A 17894-nucleotide genomic window follows, 5' to 3' on the forward strand; every position below is an offset into this window, starting at 1 on the left:
ATCCAAACACGTAAGTATTTATTTTAAAAATAAAATCCATAACACTTTTAAAAATATATTTTTAAAAGATACTTTTTTTAAGACCATTCAAACGGACTCTTACAATGTTCTTCCAATTTACCAATCACTACACCCTTGATTAGGGATGAACATGATAAAGATAATAAAAACTTTTGGCTCGATAATTTCAATTTTTAAAATTTTATACCACATATCAAATTAATATGGTATGATTTGGTATTTTTAAGTTTTGGTTTGATATTTTGGATGTACAGTAAAGAGGCCTTGTATATGTAGAAATATTGAAAAGAAAATTTAAGTACTTTCTTTCGTTAAATTAATCACATAAATAACATTTCAATCAAAATAGAGTAGGCAAAGTTCAATGTCCATACGGTTAGCTTTGTACTAATACTAAATTTTATGTTTATTAGTATAATAACAATTATAATATACATAAATTGTATAGTAAAATTATATACTTTAATAAGGTATTCAGTATTGTAACATTAGACATTTTTTCAAAAATAAAAAAAAAATCTCCCAGCAGGATGGATATATATACTAACTTTTTAAAAAGTTTTGTTTTGAAATAAGTTACTCAACACCAATGTATATAATATGATACATAATTAGAATCAACTTTCATGCACCTCGATTATTTTTACCACACCTATCATTAACACAAATAACCAGATAATCTAATCTACCAAGACTTTGACATACAGAAAGAAATCACCTAGCATTTTTTTTGTCTCGATAAACAACTATGATTCAACTATCAAAGTGCAAGGTAGTTGTAAAAGTAAAAAAACTAAATAAATACTTCTTTTTTGCCAAGATGCTACATGACTTTTGGAAGGAAACAATGCTAAAAGGCCCCTATTTGTGCTCAAAACAAATTTGCTTTGTTTTATGTCTATAAAACACAAGTTCTAGAGACATATAACAAACTACCAAGAAGCAAAGCTCTAGTATTTTCACCAATAAATAACTAAACAACCATATCGAAGAGGACGGTATGACTCACTCTTCTTTCCTAGCTTTAGATCTTGCAGGTCTTGCTGGCTTAATCACTTTACCGAGCAGGATTAGTACAATCGGTATAACGGTTCCAATATAGTATACACTTCCATAAGAAGTGAGTGTTTCGTGCAGACTTAATACCTGTATCGCATGAGCAAGAAAACCAATTGTCAGATTACATCAGAAAATCTGGACTCGAGCTAAGGTTTTCTTCTGAGAAATAGACTACTAACCATGAAGCCAACGGCAGAGTAGTTTAGAATCAATAGTGTGTATGCGAAGCTTATTAACGTTAGTATCTTCTCGAACAGAGTACCTTTTGTAGCTTGCTGCCATCTGTAGATGACTGAGGAAAGACAAGACATGATTAGAAGAAAAGTAAATCAAAGTTAAGTTAGCTTGATCTAGGTAGAATTGCCAGATATATATACATATATACCTCTTGATCCAGCAATCATCAAAGCCGACTGAACAAAGAAAATAATGTACCCCGGATATAGTCCCTGTGATGTCACACGATGAGAGTTGTTATCATTAATTCAACTATCATGTTGCCTCAATTATAACAACATACACAGTGAAATCCCACAAATAGGATCTAGGGAGGGTAGAGTGTACCTCCCTACCTCGGGGAGGTAGAGAGGCTGCTTTTCTGAAGGGTCCTTGGCTCAAGTGCAACAATCGAAGTAGTTATGAAAAGGAAAAACGACAGTGAAGAAAACATAGCAACTAATAAGATTAGCAGTGCAGAGCATTCAGAAAAGGAACGGTAACAACAACAAAATAGTGGGATAACCTAAACATAATAAACAACATATGATGGCAGATATTAAAAGCAAGAAACTACAAGGGTAAGGCTAATAACTACGACATACACCAGCAAGCTGACAATTGCAAGTAATAGATAATAAGCATAGGTTTGAAGGGAAGGTAGCACACTTCAAGAAAGCAGTGCAACTTATTCCAAATTAAAGCCAGACAATCTCATCAATAAATTCACATGAAAGAACAAACTATAGTTTATTAAGCATCAAGTGTAAGAGAAATAGGAACCACAACTTTCAAATTTCTTAGGTGAGATACCGTTAGTTTTGGATCAAAAAATGTGAGACTTTAGATTTTATAATTAGACAATAGCTGGAAAAGGTCCTCATATCAAAAAGTTTTTTTTTCTTCCCTAAGATCAGTAAGCAGATTGGTCCTTTTTTTCCTCCCTAAGATCAATACGAGGATGTTTGACACATGCAAGAAAGTTACAGTTTCTGACACTCTACGACAGGATACTTTGTATCTAAGAGGGTGGATCATAATGACCCAAATTCTATGTCAAATATTTTTCTTTTTGTAACACAACACTTGCTGGAGAAACAATAAGGACAAAGGAATAAGATGTTCCCTTATATTCTGTAAGATCTCCCAAATATCTTCAAAATGATATAAAAGATGGCTTAAAGGAAAAAAAAATGTCAGAAAACTTACACCATCTTGATGTAACATTAATGATACTCTTTTTTGTTTAGAGCTAAAAGGTCAACAAACACATAAACTATCACTGCCTTTGTATATTTACCTACCTATACTATCACCTTGTACATAACTCCTTTGGTCACAAATCCTTTATTTACTCATAAAAATAAAATTGACAGAAAGAAGACCTCAAAGTGTACTACAACTTGAAGTTCAAAATGATGCAGATAAGATGTTTGTGAAGTTCAAGGACTGTCATACAGTTAAGAGGAATCGTGTTTGAAGTTCATATTGTCTTCAAGAAGGATTCTGCAATCAAATTCATTTCTTTTCCAAGTGTGTTTGCATTTACGCCGTTAGCAATATTTGGGTCAATCTATCTCTTAATTTTTTTTTTTGAATTCCCATGGAAACCCACAACAACTACCCTTTGGGGGCGCACTGGGTAAATCCGTGCTTGTGCAATAGCTCGCAAACCACAGGATATGTAAACTACAGTAGGCAAGCCCGGTGCGACAAGCTGATTGAAGGTGTTGGCAGGGGGAATCAATCCCCTGGCCTTCATTATGGAATACCACCTGTTGCACCAACTCAGCCACCCTTCTGGGTTCTATCTCTTAATGTTCTAGTACGTGTTCGCTATCCTTCAGTTTTTTCCCAATTTACTGTAGTATGCTTGGACAGAAAACAACAGTCAAGGATACAGAAAACAGTCATCCAAAGTATGGTCAACAAGTAACTGAAAGCTGTCAAACATACTCCAAAATCAAGCAGTAATTTTTGATATTCAAAACTAGGCAGCTAAACACTACTAGTTTAGGGAGGTTATGAAGAGATTTGATCTCTACTATGTCCTTTGCACATTTTCCACATAAAAGCATATTCTTCCTCATGTGCTTGAAGCAGACTGGAAATAAGAAATTTTCAGAAGTATCCAGCTAAGCGTGCAAGACCATCGAAGCAAAGTACTATTTGTCAAAGAAGAAAGCCAAGACAAGCTCAAGCCATCCGTATATGAGAAGGTCCTATCCTAATAAGCCGGGATAAGACTCGTCAAATAAGCAGTAATTCATCTTTGCATAAGTTATCTGATTTAATTACTTGAAACCGGCTCATCTCTCCCTTTTTTCCTCTCCTTTTCTTCCTTTTTCTGTCCTATCTTAGTCCTGATATTCTCCGTTTATCTCCTCACTATTTATGCATCTTCTCCATTTCGGTTCAGCCCCTAAAACAGCCTTAAGCACCACTATTCCCTTGCATATCAACCTCCTTAGTCCACTCTCGTGTCATAAGTTTTTCCACAGAAGATATTCTCATAAGTTAAATCTTCTTTTCTTTAGAGTATTTTGATGCTATAGTTTAAAGATTCTGCATCATAAAGGTATCACAAATGCTAGATCGAGATGTCATAATAATTTCTTCCCCAAAATTTTGAAAAAAGTCATAATAATAAATTTGATTAAACTCTCCAATGCACCATCAGAAACCAGACGAGCACACGAATAAGACATGCAAGATTGTCTGTACGCCACTTTCCAGTAACACGGGCAATCAAGAACAGGATTACCGCAAACAAAGGAGCAATGATTAAATTTTGCTATGGAAAAATGTCCAGCGAACATTAGTTCACAAGATAAAAGCGAAAACGCCTGGAAAAACTATGTAAAGCTCATCTCTACCAAAATTCTCACACGACTATCAACAAGATAAACCACAAATGCATGAGACCAAGTTTACAACAACACCATTGTAAATCCACAAGTGGAGTTTGGGTAGAGTGGTGTGTGCGCAACCTTGCCCTACCTTGTGAAGGTAGAGAGGCTGTTTCTGATAGACCATCAGCTAAAGCATGACACCATGTTAACACATGTCAAATGTAGTTCATGTAACTATGTCCATCGAAGTTGTGTATATTATATATCAATGTTCAAAAGTTATTAAATGACCTTGCATAAGAATGGTGCTAAAGGATCCACTTACATGCCATACAGCACTAATAGTCTGTGTAGCCAGCAACTGGAAGAAACCAGCCTTCTTTCCCTTCTGTACGAGCCTCTCATATACATCTGTATAACATAAATATAAAGCGAAAATATAAATACTTATTGTATCTGTGTAACAAAGTTATAAATGACAGGATAAAGAAATCTAAAAACCTCAACCATTTTTCTGCTTATGACAGTTTCGCTTCATAGAATAATTGATCAAGCAGATAAAACCAAGCCCTCAATCTTGGTTTTTTATGTGAACACAAAGAAGCTGTGAGCTCAACCTTTTTTATTCTACTATGAACTTAAAATAATATGTCTACGACCCTCTTTTTATGTTCGAGAAATCCATTTGGATCCAACCTTTGGGCCAAGCATAGCCTTCAAAATTCGGGAGCAATGGCCCCACCCCTCTACCTTTCTCCACTTATATACTCAACTTAGTTTGTTTGGGCGCAGGGCTCAAACTTATGACCTAAGATGCACGTCCCTCAACCTTTGCCAAACAATCTAACCCCTGGGGCATAAATATGTGTACAACCTTATATGCCACAATAAGAGTAGCATTGGAATATTTGACATAAACTGACAATGGTTTGTCTTTAAGTCTACCTTATAAAGAAAAAAAAAGGTCCCGAACTGTTCATTATGATTAACTTTCATGCACACAAAACACGATATCATCTGCTAGGTAGCTATGACGTTTGTACGTACTCCAATGAACAGCTTGTCAGCAAATAAAATAAATGAGTGGAATCTAACAATTAACATTCAGCCGACAAAATTTCATATTTTTTACCTGCAACAAAAATGGTTCTGCTAGAAGTTGTAAGTGTTAAATGATCAGAAGATAAATTTACTTACAGTGTCGCAGCCAGGTGCTGACTTGAATGTTCCATACAAGGGGTAACTGAACTGAACTTTTTGCCAGCTCAACACCCAAAACATCAACATTTTTCGCACGGTCCCAGCGTGGTTTCGGTGGCGAAGAGTCTGTCCAACCACTGAACCCCAAGCCAGAAATAATGACAGCAGATTCTGAGATCGACCAGATGAAATAATATTTCCACCGGGCAGTAAAACACGCCATATATTGGTAACTCAACCGTTTAAAGAAACCCCATTCTTGGTACAACGGGTCAGAGAACCTGGAAAGCGGGTAAAAAGGCACAAGATAGAGATACAACCCCATACAAATAGCTGCTTGAAGAAGAGATCGCAAAGTTGCCCCAAGAGGTGATGGGTGTCCTTTCTCGGAAGATTTCCATATCTGAAAAGGAAGAAGGATGTGCACGAAGTGAGTAGTAGCAATCGTATTCGAAGTGAAGAATTCTATATAGTTAGTCATAATACATAAGCAGTCAAACTTGGCCTCAACTAGCAAGTACGCACTCCAACTTTGAGAGTGCACATCTAGACACCTCAACTTGGCGTCTAGATGTGCATACACAAAGTTGGAGCGCTTACTTGCCAGCAGAGACCAAGTTTGAGTGTCAGTTTATAGATTATATCATATTAATTATGATACTACATACACCATTTCTCTCTGTCCAGTCAAGGTAATCCTTCATTTCATAAACTGGACCAGCAAAATGACTTCCGCAACAGAGACAATAACCGAAGTACTCGAGTAATGATGGTAACTTGAGCAAACGATTTTTCTTCTGAGCCTCACGCAAATCCTCCTCCATCAACAACCCATCCTGGTAATTGATTGCAGATGAAATTATTTTCAGTGTTACCACCATTAAAGCTCCTGAAAGAGGACAAAAATTAATTTTGGATCAGGCGATTATCTTCTATCAACATGATAACAGAACTATGTAACTGGAAAAAGTTTTTTTACAAGTCTCTGTAGAGTACCCATAGGGGTACATAAAAACACTACCGTCAGTATACGATCTAGAAATAAAATGTGATTAAAAGATAATTATTATAATGAGTACTTCTCGGTCCATAAAAAATTACTACTAATATAACAATATCACACTTTTTTCACCGAATCAATCTGCTGCAAACCCTTAACTGTCTTTTGTTTTAACATGGTCACTAAATAACAGATATTGATTCAAGCTGGAGTACAACATAAATCCTGACTATCAGAATAAAAATAATTTGTGTAAATTATTTACGTTCAAAAGATGAGATAACTGAGATCAAATACAAGACTAAGATCGAAGAAATGCTTACCTGTTGCGTCAATACCTCCTTCCTTCCATGCATCCCCACTCATGTAGTACACATGGCTGCACAAATATAGTTATAGCTACGAATTTCGAGTGTTTCTATAAAATCTGAAAGTTTTATCATTCACCATTTTTCAGAAACTGTGGATATATTATCTACCAAGGAGTGTTCCTTTTTTTCCTTTTAGGGAGGGGGGATGGCAAATAGTTTGTATTGCAAGAATGAATTCCAAATCATTAAAAAGGAACTAATAGCAGACTCATTTTCTGACTATAACAACATAAATGGTAGCTTCGAATGCTCTATTGACCAAACACCATGTTTGATTAAGGCATAATACATAAACAAAACACTCAAACTTGGTTCAACTAGCAAGTAAGCATTCCAACTTTTTGAGTGCACATCTACACATGTCAATTGGCAGCTAAACACTTCGATTTGTCCCCAATGTATCTCGTGGACATCCGATGTTGACGTGACACATATTTGGAGGTGTCTAGATGATTAAATTGTAAGTTGGAGTGTTCAACGGAGACAACATCAACGAGTTGAGACATCTAGATGTGCATACTAAAAGTTGAAGTGTTCACTTACCAACTGAGGCCAAGTTTGAGTGTTTATTTATGTATTATGTCTTCAATTAAAATAACCATTGAAGATTTCCACAAGTAGAATAGAATACCGGTGTTATTACCAAAGACTTGAACATTATCCTTTAACCTAGTTTAAGAATACTATTCAACTGCATAAAACCGTACGTTCAAATGTCAGTACAAAACACTCCTACTGCAATTAAAATTTTCGAGTAATTTTCTCCTTTCCTTGTTAGTTGTTAGCTTTAAAGACCTAAATGACATGAAATTGACATGAACTAACTAATTCACAAAAGCTCCACAATCATCTCTGAATGAACCCACAATAATGACAAACTATTAAGAAGATAGATCCATTAGACGAATACAGGGGGTCGTTTGGTAGGTGTACAAGAATATTTAAAAGAGTATATTAGTATGCTTGCAATATTAATGCTTGTACTAGTTATGCTTGCATCAATTATGCAAAGATTGTTTCTTACGAAAATACCCTCCACAAATATGATGGAGACCATGTAAAAAACGTTTTTAGGGGCAATTGAGTCCTTATCATGCTAATGCATGCATTAAATTCCCTTTCATTACTAATATCATGATTTTTTATGTAGAAGTAACACACTCTTCAATACACAATAGAGGCTGAAAAAGTGGACCAAATAAGGTACTACTAATACGCAAAGTCAATGCATTCATTAATACACTCTGCCAAGCGAGTCCTAAGGAAATTAGAAAAAGAAGGCGATGCGACAAAAGTTCATAGTTTTACAGACCTTTACTCCTACACATTCGAAGTTCACCAACCAATTAAACAAATTGAACCAAGAAATCAGTAAAATTCAACACACAATCACACATGCAACTAAAGTGCACAGCTTTACAAACTTCTAGTCCTATACTTTCAAACATCAAAGTTCACCAATCAATCAACCAAATCAACCAGGAAGAGAGCTTAATACAGTGAAAAGAAAAAAAGAGATCAACAAAAACAATGCTCAATCACAAACTAAAAAGCCAGCTATATGAATCCTATATATCCTTTCTACTCCATCTAGACCAGTTCCATTCCACTACTCAACAATATGTCTTAAAACTACACATAAAGAACAAAGCTTTTTTTACAATTCTAATGTCAAACAAACAGAAACCGATCTACACGACTCTCTTCGAGTTCATCAGACGCTATACTTTTATTCTAAAAATCCACTCAAAATCCTAACTCTACATCCACAAACAAATATCTAATACTCCCTCCGTCCCAATTTTAAGTGTCTTACTTTCCTTTTTGGAATGTCTCTTCCTATATTTCATTAGTTCTTCAATTGCAAAATTAAGACCCCGAGATTTGAAGGACTACACACATCTTTCTAAAACTATACTTTTTTTAAGCTCAATTTTGAAATACTAAAAGGAACTGAAATCTAATCAAAATTTCAAAATAAACCCCAATTTAAGAGAGAGAAAGTAAGTTACCATCCAATAAGGTAACCAAAAGCAATGAAGAAAGTGATGATCCCACAATAAGGCCGATAGATAACCATAGAAGCATAACCCAAAAGCATAGGCACCAAAAAGTGAAGATTTGAACTGAATCCGAAAGACAAGTATGAAAGAACACCACCCATCACGGCGGCGTAGAGATGTCTTCCGGTCGAAGAAGGAACAAAACGGTGGAAGAAGCTCACCGGAATAGTTGCAACGAAACAAAGAAGAAATCGGAGCACCGGCACCGATACTCCGATCGCCGTCGCCATTGATTCCATCTCCGGCAGCTCCATATCAGGAAAAGCAAAAAAACTGGTCAAAGTTCCTAAGAGTCTTTTATCTTATATATATATATATATATATATATATATATATATTCAAAAAAGCCAATTTTTTTACTTATATTTTATATTTATAATTTTTGTTTCAAAATAAGTGTTAATTTGATTTGTTAAGATATAATTTATTAAATTAACTTTATTTATCTGATATTTTTTTTAAAATTGAGTACAATTAAAAATAAAAAAAAATGTAGTTGGAAACACTTCTTATATTTAAATTAAAATTAATTCATAAATTTAAATCTTAAAAAGGAGGTTAAAATAGTTGAAAAAAAATTAGAATTTTTGCATAGAATAATATTACTAGTGAGATAATAATATTGAGCATCTTAATTTGTATAAGGAAAATTAAAAATGTGTAACACATTATATAGAAATTAAAATGTGTAACATGATTATAAAAAAAAAATATTTTGATTAATATTTTTGAAATGAGAGATTTTGGATTTTGTGTGTGGTTCCAAGTTGAAGTTGTTTTGACATTGGATAGCATTTTGGATATTGTATTGATTACATGGACACATCATTTTTATTTTTTTATTTTTTCATTAATTGTGGTGAAATTTGATTAAAATTAAATTTAGTGAGCAAATTATCTTTTATTATTAAATATAAAATATTTTTAAAAAAAATTATTTTATATATAAAATTTGATATCTGTATTAGAATTCGATGAAGTTTGTATTTGTGTTAAGCATTTAAAGTAAGGGATAATACATATATTGGACCCTAAACTTGACTTCAAATTTTAACTTTGACCTTCAACTTTCATAATGCACAAATAGACATTTTAACTATCCAACTTTTAAATAAATAAACACATGAGTCCTACATGGCAAAATACACGTAAGACACCACGTAGGATGAAAAATGACATGTAGGATGACATGTACGACATGAGTGTCTATTTGTTCAACTTTATACAAGTTTAAGTGTCTACTTGTGCACACCCAAAGTTGAAGGGCATAAATGTGATTCGAAGCCAAGTTAAAGGGCATATTTATGCATTATGCCTTAAAGTAAAGTAATTTTCCAATAAATGTGATTCATATACAAAATAAAAAATTAAGATTGTTTTATTAAGATAAATAATAATAATAATAACTTATCATTCCGTCATTGATTATTTGGGTCTAAAGGAGACATATATTTCCCATTGATTGGTATATTTCATATTTTTATTACATTGGTGTTTGACGCTAATATTTATAAACCGTGTTTTCTGTATTATGTATTAAAATTGTATTAAAAGTGATCAAGTTAAAAAAATGTGTTTTTATAATAGTAAATATTTTCTTAATATAGTATATTTAAGTAAGTTTTCAGTAGTTAATTAACAACGCTACATTGTATTGTCATAATTATTCAATATTATTTTAATATCATAAGACACAAAAACAGACGATGAAACAGAAGGTAAAATATAATGTGCAATCGTATTATTAGAGAAAATCTACTATTACATAACAATATCATAAGATAAATTATGGACTTAGCCACAATGATAATTTAAAAACATGATAGCAAAAGACTGTATTCTAGGTGGATCTATAATTTAATTAAACGTATTAGTTCACGAATTTACTAAATTTATTCAAAAGAAATACATTACAAAATATTTAGGAATACTTAATTGTGATTATTCTTACGTATTAATTTAAAGTCGCTGTAGAAATTCTTAAACTTTAAATTCTCGATTCGCCTCGATATGAATCTTAATATTCTTTTTGAGAAATTTTAATGTGGTAACCCTTTGGAAATTGTAAACCTGGAGTTCGTACTATATCTCCGCCTTTAATTGTTTCCCACCTGTCAAATATTCAAAAACATCGTGAATTATTTGTATAGCTATAGTATATGATTGAAAAACAAATTATTTACAGTATTATTATTGTGTATAAAGTTGAAATTCGAATATTTTTAGATGAAAATAATTGTACTCCAGATAAAAATGACTAAATGATTAAACTTCAGTTATATGTGTCAAAGATTAAGTTTTCATGCAAAAATATCCAACTTTCAACCATATAAAACTTTAGACATCATATATCTGAAGTTAGATTTTATCAATATTAACTTCACATTCCATATTTCTTAAGTTATATAAGATTTTGCCCATATTAAATTAAAATATTGTATATCTAATTTTAAATCGAAAAAAATATATATAAAAAAAATTATAAACTTAGAATATAACTTAAATATTAAACTTACTTGTACTTTGTCACAAAGCAATGGAGAAAGACAGCCATTTGCACCTTAACAAAGTCTGCACCAACACAAAATCTCATGCCACCTCCAAAAGCCATAAAATTTCTTGATGCTCCATTTATCTCTATTCCCTATTATGTAATTTCAACATTTCATCTATAAGACACAGGGATGGCAGGTGGCTCAACAGTATTAAAAAAAGATATGTACATTAGGTCCCCAAATTTAAGAGGCATTATTTTTTATAATTATACTTTATAAGTTATTATTTTTTAATAAATATTGAATACTATTTGTAGAAAAGTAAACATTTCATGAAAAATTAATGAATTGTTAGAAGAAATTTGACATGTTTGAAGTATTATGTTTTTATACGAGTTTTCTATTTGAATTATATGTGTTTTGTTTTTCCTATTTAAACTATCACCAACTATTTTGAAGTCAAATTTTAAAAAAAGCATTTAATAGTTAAAATTACATCTGAACAAATATTTTGACTAAAATTATGTGATGATTTTTTTTAATTTAAAAAACTCTTTTTCAAATTTAGATTGAAAACTCAAAATAATGTATAACTAAATAGTTTTTATTTTTTTGAAAAAGCAATACTTGATAAAAAAAATAAAAAAAATACATATTATAATATAATTTTTCAACGAAGAAGTTACCTCCCATCTCCATGGATTGAATTGAAGTGGATCTTCATATTTGGTAGGATTTAAGTGCACAGCTGGAGGGCTTACCATAACTGCCCAACCAGCTGGAATGGTATATTCTGCATCACAAATAATTTATTATTATTTTACCTTATTTTGCTAATAGTAAAAGGATAACTTGTACTTGTAAAGTTAGTCAAAACAAAAACAGAAATAAGAAGAAATAGATAAAAAATAAAATAATTTGAGTCCATAGAAATTATTATGTTTCCTTAAGAAATTTAATCTCCTCATTATATTCGATGTTATAAATTAATTTTTACTGAGATAAAATAAATTAATCCTGTTAAAGAAATAGCGGTATCTCAAACTTTTTTAACTTCAGCGTACTTAAGAACAATAACAAGTCACACAGATTCAGTCGATCGACACTTTGATTTTGAGAAAAAATATACGCAGAGAAGGAAAAAAATTTTAGTTTTTTAAAAAACGAAAAATGACTTCCTTTTATAGCTATTTTCAGCAAGAAACGTGTCTATTCAGAGAAATCTGTTTAGACCCTTTTATCCAAAAAGTTGCGTTTTTTGAAAAAAAATAACTTTTCGAAAAATGTGTCTGTTGGGAAAGTAACGACTTTTCGAAAAGAATAACGACTTTTCAGAATGTTACCGTTACACGCGAATTAATTCTGTTAAATAACTAACGTCCTGAAGTAATTTATAAGAGATAAGATTAACGAGATCTATTTGATTAACAAAAATTAATTAAATAAATTTTGTCCAAAAAATTTATCAATCAAATAATTTGCCAAATCCGAAGCTGAGGCCGAGCGACGAAGATGGCGCGAGGGGACACATTCTTCTTAGCTCTTTAAGAAGTAAAGTTAGTGTTTCCTTATATAAGGACAACAATTTCCCTTTCTTTTGCTAATATGAGAGTGCCGATATGAGAGAAGACGATGACAGTGCGAGGGGCACCTTTTTCTTAGCTCTTTAAGAAGTAAAGGAAGTGTTTTTCTTATATAAGGACAACAATTTCCCTTTCTTTTGTCGATATGGGAGAAATGACTTTTCATTTCCCTCCAAATTGGTTCCCTCATTTTTTTTTCCAATTATTCTCTTCTCTTTTATCCATTCACACACTTTGCTAAACCCAACATATATATATATATATTGTAATTTAACGTGTTGTAAAATATCATTTGCTTTAGATTTTATGTTATTTATTCTAATCAATCATGTGTCATTTTCATTATTGAAAATCCTTTGAGAACTTAAACTATAGAAGTGATTTTTGTGGGAAAATATTAAGAAAGAAAAAGGTGACTATGTCAGCTCATTTCAGTCTAAGTAACTTTTGAGCGAAAAAATAATTTACTTATATATTAAATTAATCTATTTTAATCAGATTAACGATTTAATTCAACCCGTCCATTTGACACCTCTATATAAAAGTGATAAATGAATTGTAATTACATACCTTTGAAGTTGATGTCTTTAAGTGCTTTTCTGAAAATCACAGGAGCAATATTTGCCAATCTAACTGTTTCATTGATAAACTGTATTTTCCAATGAAAGTAATTAATTTATGATAATTTAAATATAATTTATAATAATTCTTACATTTGGAAGTGACAATATTATAATTTAAATTTAAATATACCTGAAATGTGAACTTCATTGATTTATATTCTTGCCATGTAAGTCCATTAGATGCACTTTCCCTTTTTCTAATTATTGCCTCATGTTCCTCCTAAAAGCATTTGAGGATTGTTTGATTATGGTATTGGAATAAATATTTTTAAAATAGAGATAATGTTTATCATTTATTTTTATTTTTTTTATAAATTTCGTATATGAACTATTAGATGTTTATATTTTTCATCTGAATCATCACCAATTACTATTTATTGAAATACACTTTAAAGATGACTAAATCAAGTGTTCAAATATATTCCCAAATGGTGTATGACAACTTATTTTATCTATATATAAAATTTCGTCCACATGACAGTCGACTCGTTAATTTTTATAAATATTTGTTAATAGTTCAGATACGAAACTCTAACAAATAATACTTACTGTTAATTCTTTCAAAGCCTTTGGATGTTGATGAAGAAATTTAATAGCCAAAGTTATAGCTAGAGAAGTTGTCTCAAAGCTAGCAAAGAGCAACACAAACATCAAATCCAAAGCTATTGCCTCAGTGAGAATTGTGTCTTTACTTTGAAGTTCTTCTAATACATAATCAAAAAAGTCACTTTGTTCCTTTCTTGGTTGTGATTTCCTTTCCTCTAACATTCTCTTTAGCATCTTCATTATCTTCTTTCTTCCCTAATGAACACCTTCTAGAGTTAGTCCAATCACGACTCGTATAAATTTAGTCAAACATCGTTATAACAGTACTATTTATTCTATATTTTTGAATGTTACAACAAAATACTGTTACAGAAAACATATAATCTAACATATTATAAAGAATTGTTTCTAAAAAAAAAAATTAATCATTATAGTGAAATGGTCTTCTAGAAGATGGTTAAAATATGCAATAACATTTATGCCCTTCAACTTTGGATGTGCACAAATAGTCACTTAAACTTGTATAAAGTTGAACAAATAGACACACATGTCCTACATGTCATTTTTTGTTCTACGTGGTGTCCTACGTGTATTTTATCATGTAGGTCTCGTGTGTTTATTTATTTAAAAGTTGGATAGTTAAAGTGCCTATTTGTGCATTATAAAAGTTGGAGGTCAAAATTAAAATTTGAAGCCAAATTTAGGGTCCAATATATGTATTATGAAAAATAGGAAGTATTGTTTTAAGGTTGTAAATAATAATAGTGTCATATAAACTGAAATAGATGTTCAATATTTCTTGTTATAATAAAGTTTGGTTTACTTTTTATTAATTACTAAAAGTAACTTAATTGACAAGAGGAAGTTGCTCGGGTGGTAAGTATCCTTCATTTTTAGTCTTAAGATTATAAATTTGAGTTACCAAGAAAATAAAAAGATAGAAGCTCCCAGGGAAGGGAGAGGAGTAAAAAAATAAAAGAAAAAAAGAAGTAACTTGAATAAATATAGAATTTAACTTATAAATACTGAAAACGTAAAATCACTTTATTTTTAATTTGTTATAATAAGTAACCCATTTTATTATCATAGTTACTAATTCACTTTTTATCATAATATTATCAGTGTATAGAAATTAAACTCGAAATACCCGTAAACACTTGTAATAGGCAGTTCCAGGAAAATATAAAGGGAAAGAAATTAATCCCTTTATAAAAGCTACAAAATTCTCAGACACATTTTCTGTTGAGTTCTCATAATCAAAACTAATAAGTTTTTTTCCAGTTATATCAAATATCATCTGCAAAAATAAATTAAAAAATATATTACTATATTTGAAATAAAATATTATATACAAAAAAAAAAAACATACAACCTCTTTGAGATATACATAAAGGTACAAAGCTAGATAGTTTTTTTCATTATTATTATTATTATTATTATTATTATTATCTTAGTGAATTTTCATGTAACAAAATACATAAAAGTCGAGTGATCATTTGTGAAATTACCTTAGCGGATGCTTCCTTCATCTCAACACTTGTTTGTCTTGACCATCTCTTTAAGTTATTATTTGCAATTTTTTCAATCTCAGGCAACATATTTTTCAAACTTTCAGGGCCAAAAAGATTTAGCACCATATTTTTCAAGTATTTGTACATAAAACCATGTAATGATCCAACATTTTGTCTCCCAAAAATCTCTGTGAAAGTATATGGATACCAACTTTGAAACAATTTTCCCTCTTGTTGGAATATAAAGTAATTAAAATCAGGATCTGTCGATACTATGACTAGACGTCCCACCAAACTAGTTCGAAATATCGGTCCATACCTGATTCAGAATTTAGATGTTGTGAGTTTCATCATATATGTTATGTGCTTATATATAAATTTCAATTACTTCAACATTATAAGTAGAATTAATCTGATATAAACGTTCGGTACGAATATTTTAATATTAAATTTGTTAATTTACCTTTGCATCCTCTCTTTCACAAAAGGAGGAATATCCAATGATGTATTTGGTGCAAAGAATGGAATAGTCTCACCAAGTAATGGCCAACCCATTGAACCTGGTGGGAGTTTTCCATTGCATTTAGGGTTCCTCCAATAATGTAAAATAACTATAACAAGTAAAGATCCAATAATATAAATACCAAGTGACAACATTTTCTTGATAATATGTTGTGTGTAATAAATTAAAAGAGATGAAAATGTGGTGGTTTATGATTAGAGGAAATGGGAGACTATAAATAGGCAGTGGAATGATGTACTATTTTATCTTTGAGTTTGTGCCTTCCGATAATATTTATGTCCTCCAACATTGAATAAATAACAGTAAACTTTTAAATTTGTATAGAGTTTAATAAATAGACATATTGTGTTCTACTTGTTAAATTTTATATAAGTTTAATAATAATAATAGTAATAATGCAATTATAAATAATCTAAATCCTAGTTATAATATAATTTTAGTCATAATATAATCGTAATCGTAATCTAATCCTAGTCATAATATAATCCTAATTAATATAACTAGTCTAATCCTAGTGCGACTCTAATTCTAGGACAATGTTGTAAACTCTTTTGGATCTGTTCCTTTGACATGTTTCAATCATCAGCTTCCTTCTTCATTAACACTTGTTGTAGACACCTCATTTAGTTGCTTTGGAACCGTTCCTTTGACATGTTCCAATCGTCAGCTTCCTTCTTCTTCAACAAATTTGTCTTTTGGATCGAGCTCGTCATATCAAGCTTGCTAGTGTGGATCACCTCTCCAGTATTATTTGCGAGTCATTATAAAAGAGCGATAATTTTACCTTGTGCTCATCCAAAGAATAACGATTGCAATTTTCCCTTGCCATTAAAAAACACATTATTCAAAATTTGTTAGCAAATTCCCTTGTATGACTCCACGTGTCCTAATTGTTCTTTTAACAAAAACCCATAATTACCCTCATCAACCCACCCCCCTACCCCACAACTTTTGAATATGATTTAGAACGACTAGGGTTTGAGCATCATGAGGAGTTTAAAGGGCAAAAATGGAACTTTTCAAAAATACTAGGGTAACTCAATTTAAAATAGTGCAGGGACTAAATTTAATAATGGTATTGTTGTAGCTAGCTTAAATACACCTCGACTATTCTATATATCTTATCCTTATATTTAATTTTATAGAAGCCTACCTCACTAAAGATTAGACGTGACGAAAATGATTATCGATCTATAGATGACAGGAATAACCATAATTTTTTGAAAATATAATACTACTATTAATTGTCATACTTTAGTTATTTGTTAAAGCTTGATATTCTTTTTTACATAAGAAACAAGACATATATACTAATAATAATGTTACTCTTACAAGACATTTTGAAAATAATTGAATTGTACAATGGACTAAATTTAATATAATGTTAGAAAAATATTTTATATTATCCTACACGAAATATGTATTCTCTCTCAATATACAAAAATCGTTATTTTTCCTTCAAATTAGTTAGGTTTCTACACCACTCAATAGGCAGAAATAATTATTCAACAATTAGGTAGGAGTAATTGCTATTAGTAGATCACATACTATTAAATAGGGCACGTTTATATTAAATGTCTGTATTTTATATATCTGATCAAAGTTTTATTAATTTTTTCAAAATTTAGCATTTATCGATATATAATAGGAGAAGAAAAAAGAGATACATATAAGCACTACCTTAGTTCGTGGAAAATTTTAAGGAACAATTTCAATTGGTGGAGAATTTTAAGGAATTGTTTAAAAATTAATGAACTAAAATAATTTTAGTTCAAAAAGATTTAACCAATAATCTAAAGTGTCTATTATTTCTTCTTGTCTATTTATACTT

At 31.0% G+C, this 17894-nt stretch overlaps 2 protein-coding genes across 3 annotated transcripts; both read right to left on the reverse strand.

Annotated features, from left to right (window-relative positions):
* Positions 1-632: 632 nt before the first annotated feature.
* On the reverse strand, positions 633-9092 carry LOC107028528 (lysophospholipid acyltransferase 1-like). The gene is made up of 8 exons (XM_015229623.2): positions 8732-9092; positions 6672-6727; positions 6017-6237; positions 5346-5751; positions 4474-4559; positions 1466-1529; positions 1260-1372; positions 633-1167 (listed from the first exon to the last, which is right to left on the reverse strand). The coding sequence occupies exons 1-8, from the start codon at positions 9034-9036 to the stop codon at positions 1027-1029; spliced, it is 1392 nt and encodes a 463-aa protein (XP_015085109.1). The 5' UTR covers positions 9037-9092; the 3' UTR covers positions 633-1026.
* Positions 9093-10526: 1434 nt separating this feature from the next.
* On the reverse strand, positions 10527-16260 carry LOC107028527 (cytochrome P450 87A3-like). 2 transcript variants are annotated; one of them, XM_015229620.2, is made up of 9 exons: positions 16004-16259; positions 15538-15859; positions 15177-15326; positions 14033-14284; positions 13614-13703; positions 13431-13509; positions 11964-12070; positions 11299-11426; positions 10527-10893 (listed from the first exon to the last, which is right to left on the reverse strand). In XM_015229620.2, exons 1-9 carry the CDS (start codon positions 16195-16197, stop codon positions 10800-10802), a joined length of 1416 nt encoding a protein of 471 aa, XP_015085106.1. In that variant the 5' UTR covers positions 16198-16259; the 3' UTR covers positions 10527-10799. The 2 variants fall into 2 exon arrangements, with proteins under 2 accessions (XP_015085106.1, XP_015085107.1); XM_015229621.2 differs by lacking the exon at positions 15177-15326 and having other exon boundaries at positions 16004-16260.
* Between the last annotated feature and the right edge of the window lie 1634 nt (positions 16261-17894).

Source organism: Solanum pennellii, chromosome 8 (assembly GCF_001406875.1).
Source record: "Solanum pennellii chromosome 8, SPENNV200".
NCBI lineage: Eukaryota > Viridiplantae > Streptophyta > Magnoliopsida > Solanales > Solanaceae > Solanum > Solanum pennellii.

Excerpts from the sequence above, each read along its gene's own strand:
- LOC107028528 (XM_015229623.2), bottom strand. The coding sequence starts at position 9,036 with ATGGAGCTGCCGGAGATGGAATCAATGGCGACGGCGATCGGAGTATCG. Across the intron at positions 6,728-8,731 it reads TTTGGTTACCTTATTGGATG|CCATGTGTACTACATGAGTG; the intron begins GTAACTTACTTT and ends ATATTTGTGCAG. Across the intron at positions 6,238-6,671 it reads AGGAGGTATTGACGCAACAG|GAGCTTTAATGGTGGTAACA; the intron begins GTAAGCATTTCT and ends GTCCTCTTTCAG.
- LOC107028527 (XM_015229620.2), bottom strand. The coding sequence starts at position 16,197 with ATGTTGTCACTTGGTATTTATATTATTGGATCTTTACTTGTTATAGTT. Across the intron at positions 14,285-15,176 it reads CCTATTACAAGTGTTTACGG|GGAAGAAAGAAGATAATGAA; the intron begins GTATTTCGAGTT and ends GGTGTTCATTAG. Across the intron at positions 13,704-14,032 it reads AGGCTTTGAAAGAATTAACA|GAGGAACATGAGGCAATAAT; the intron begins GTAAGTATTATT and ends AAATGCTTTTAG.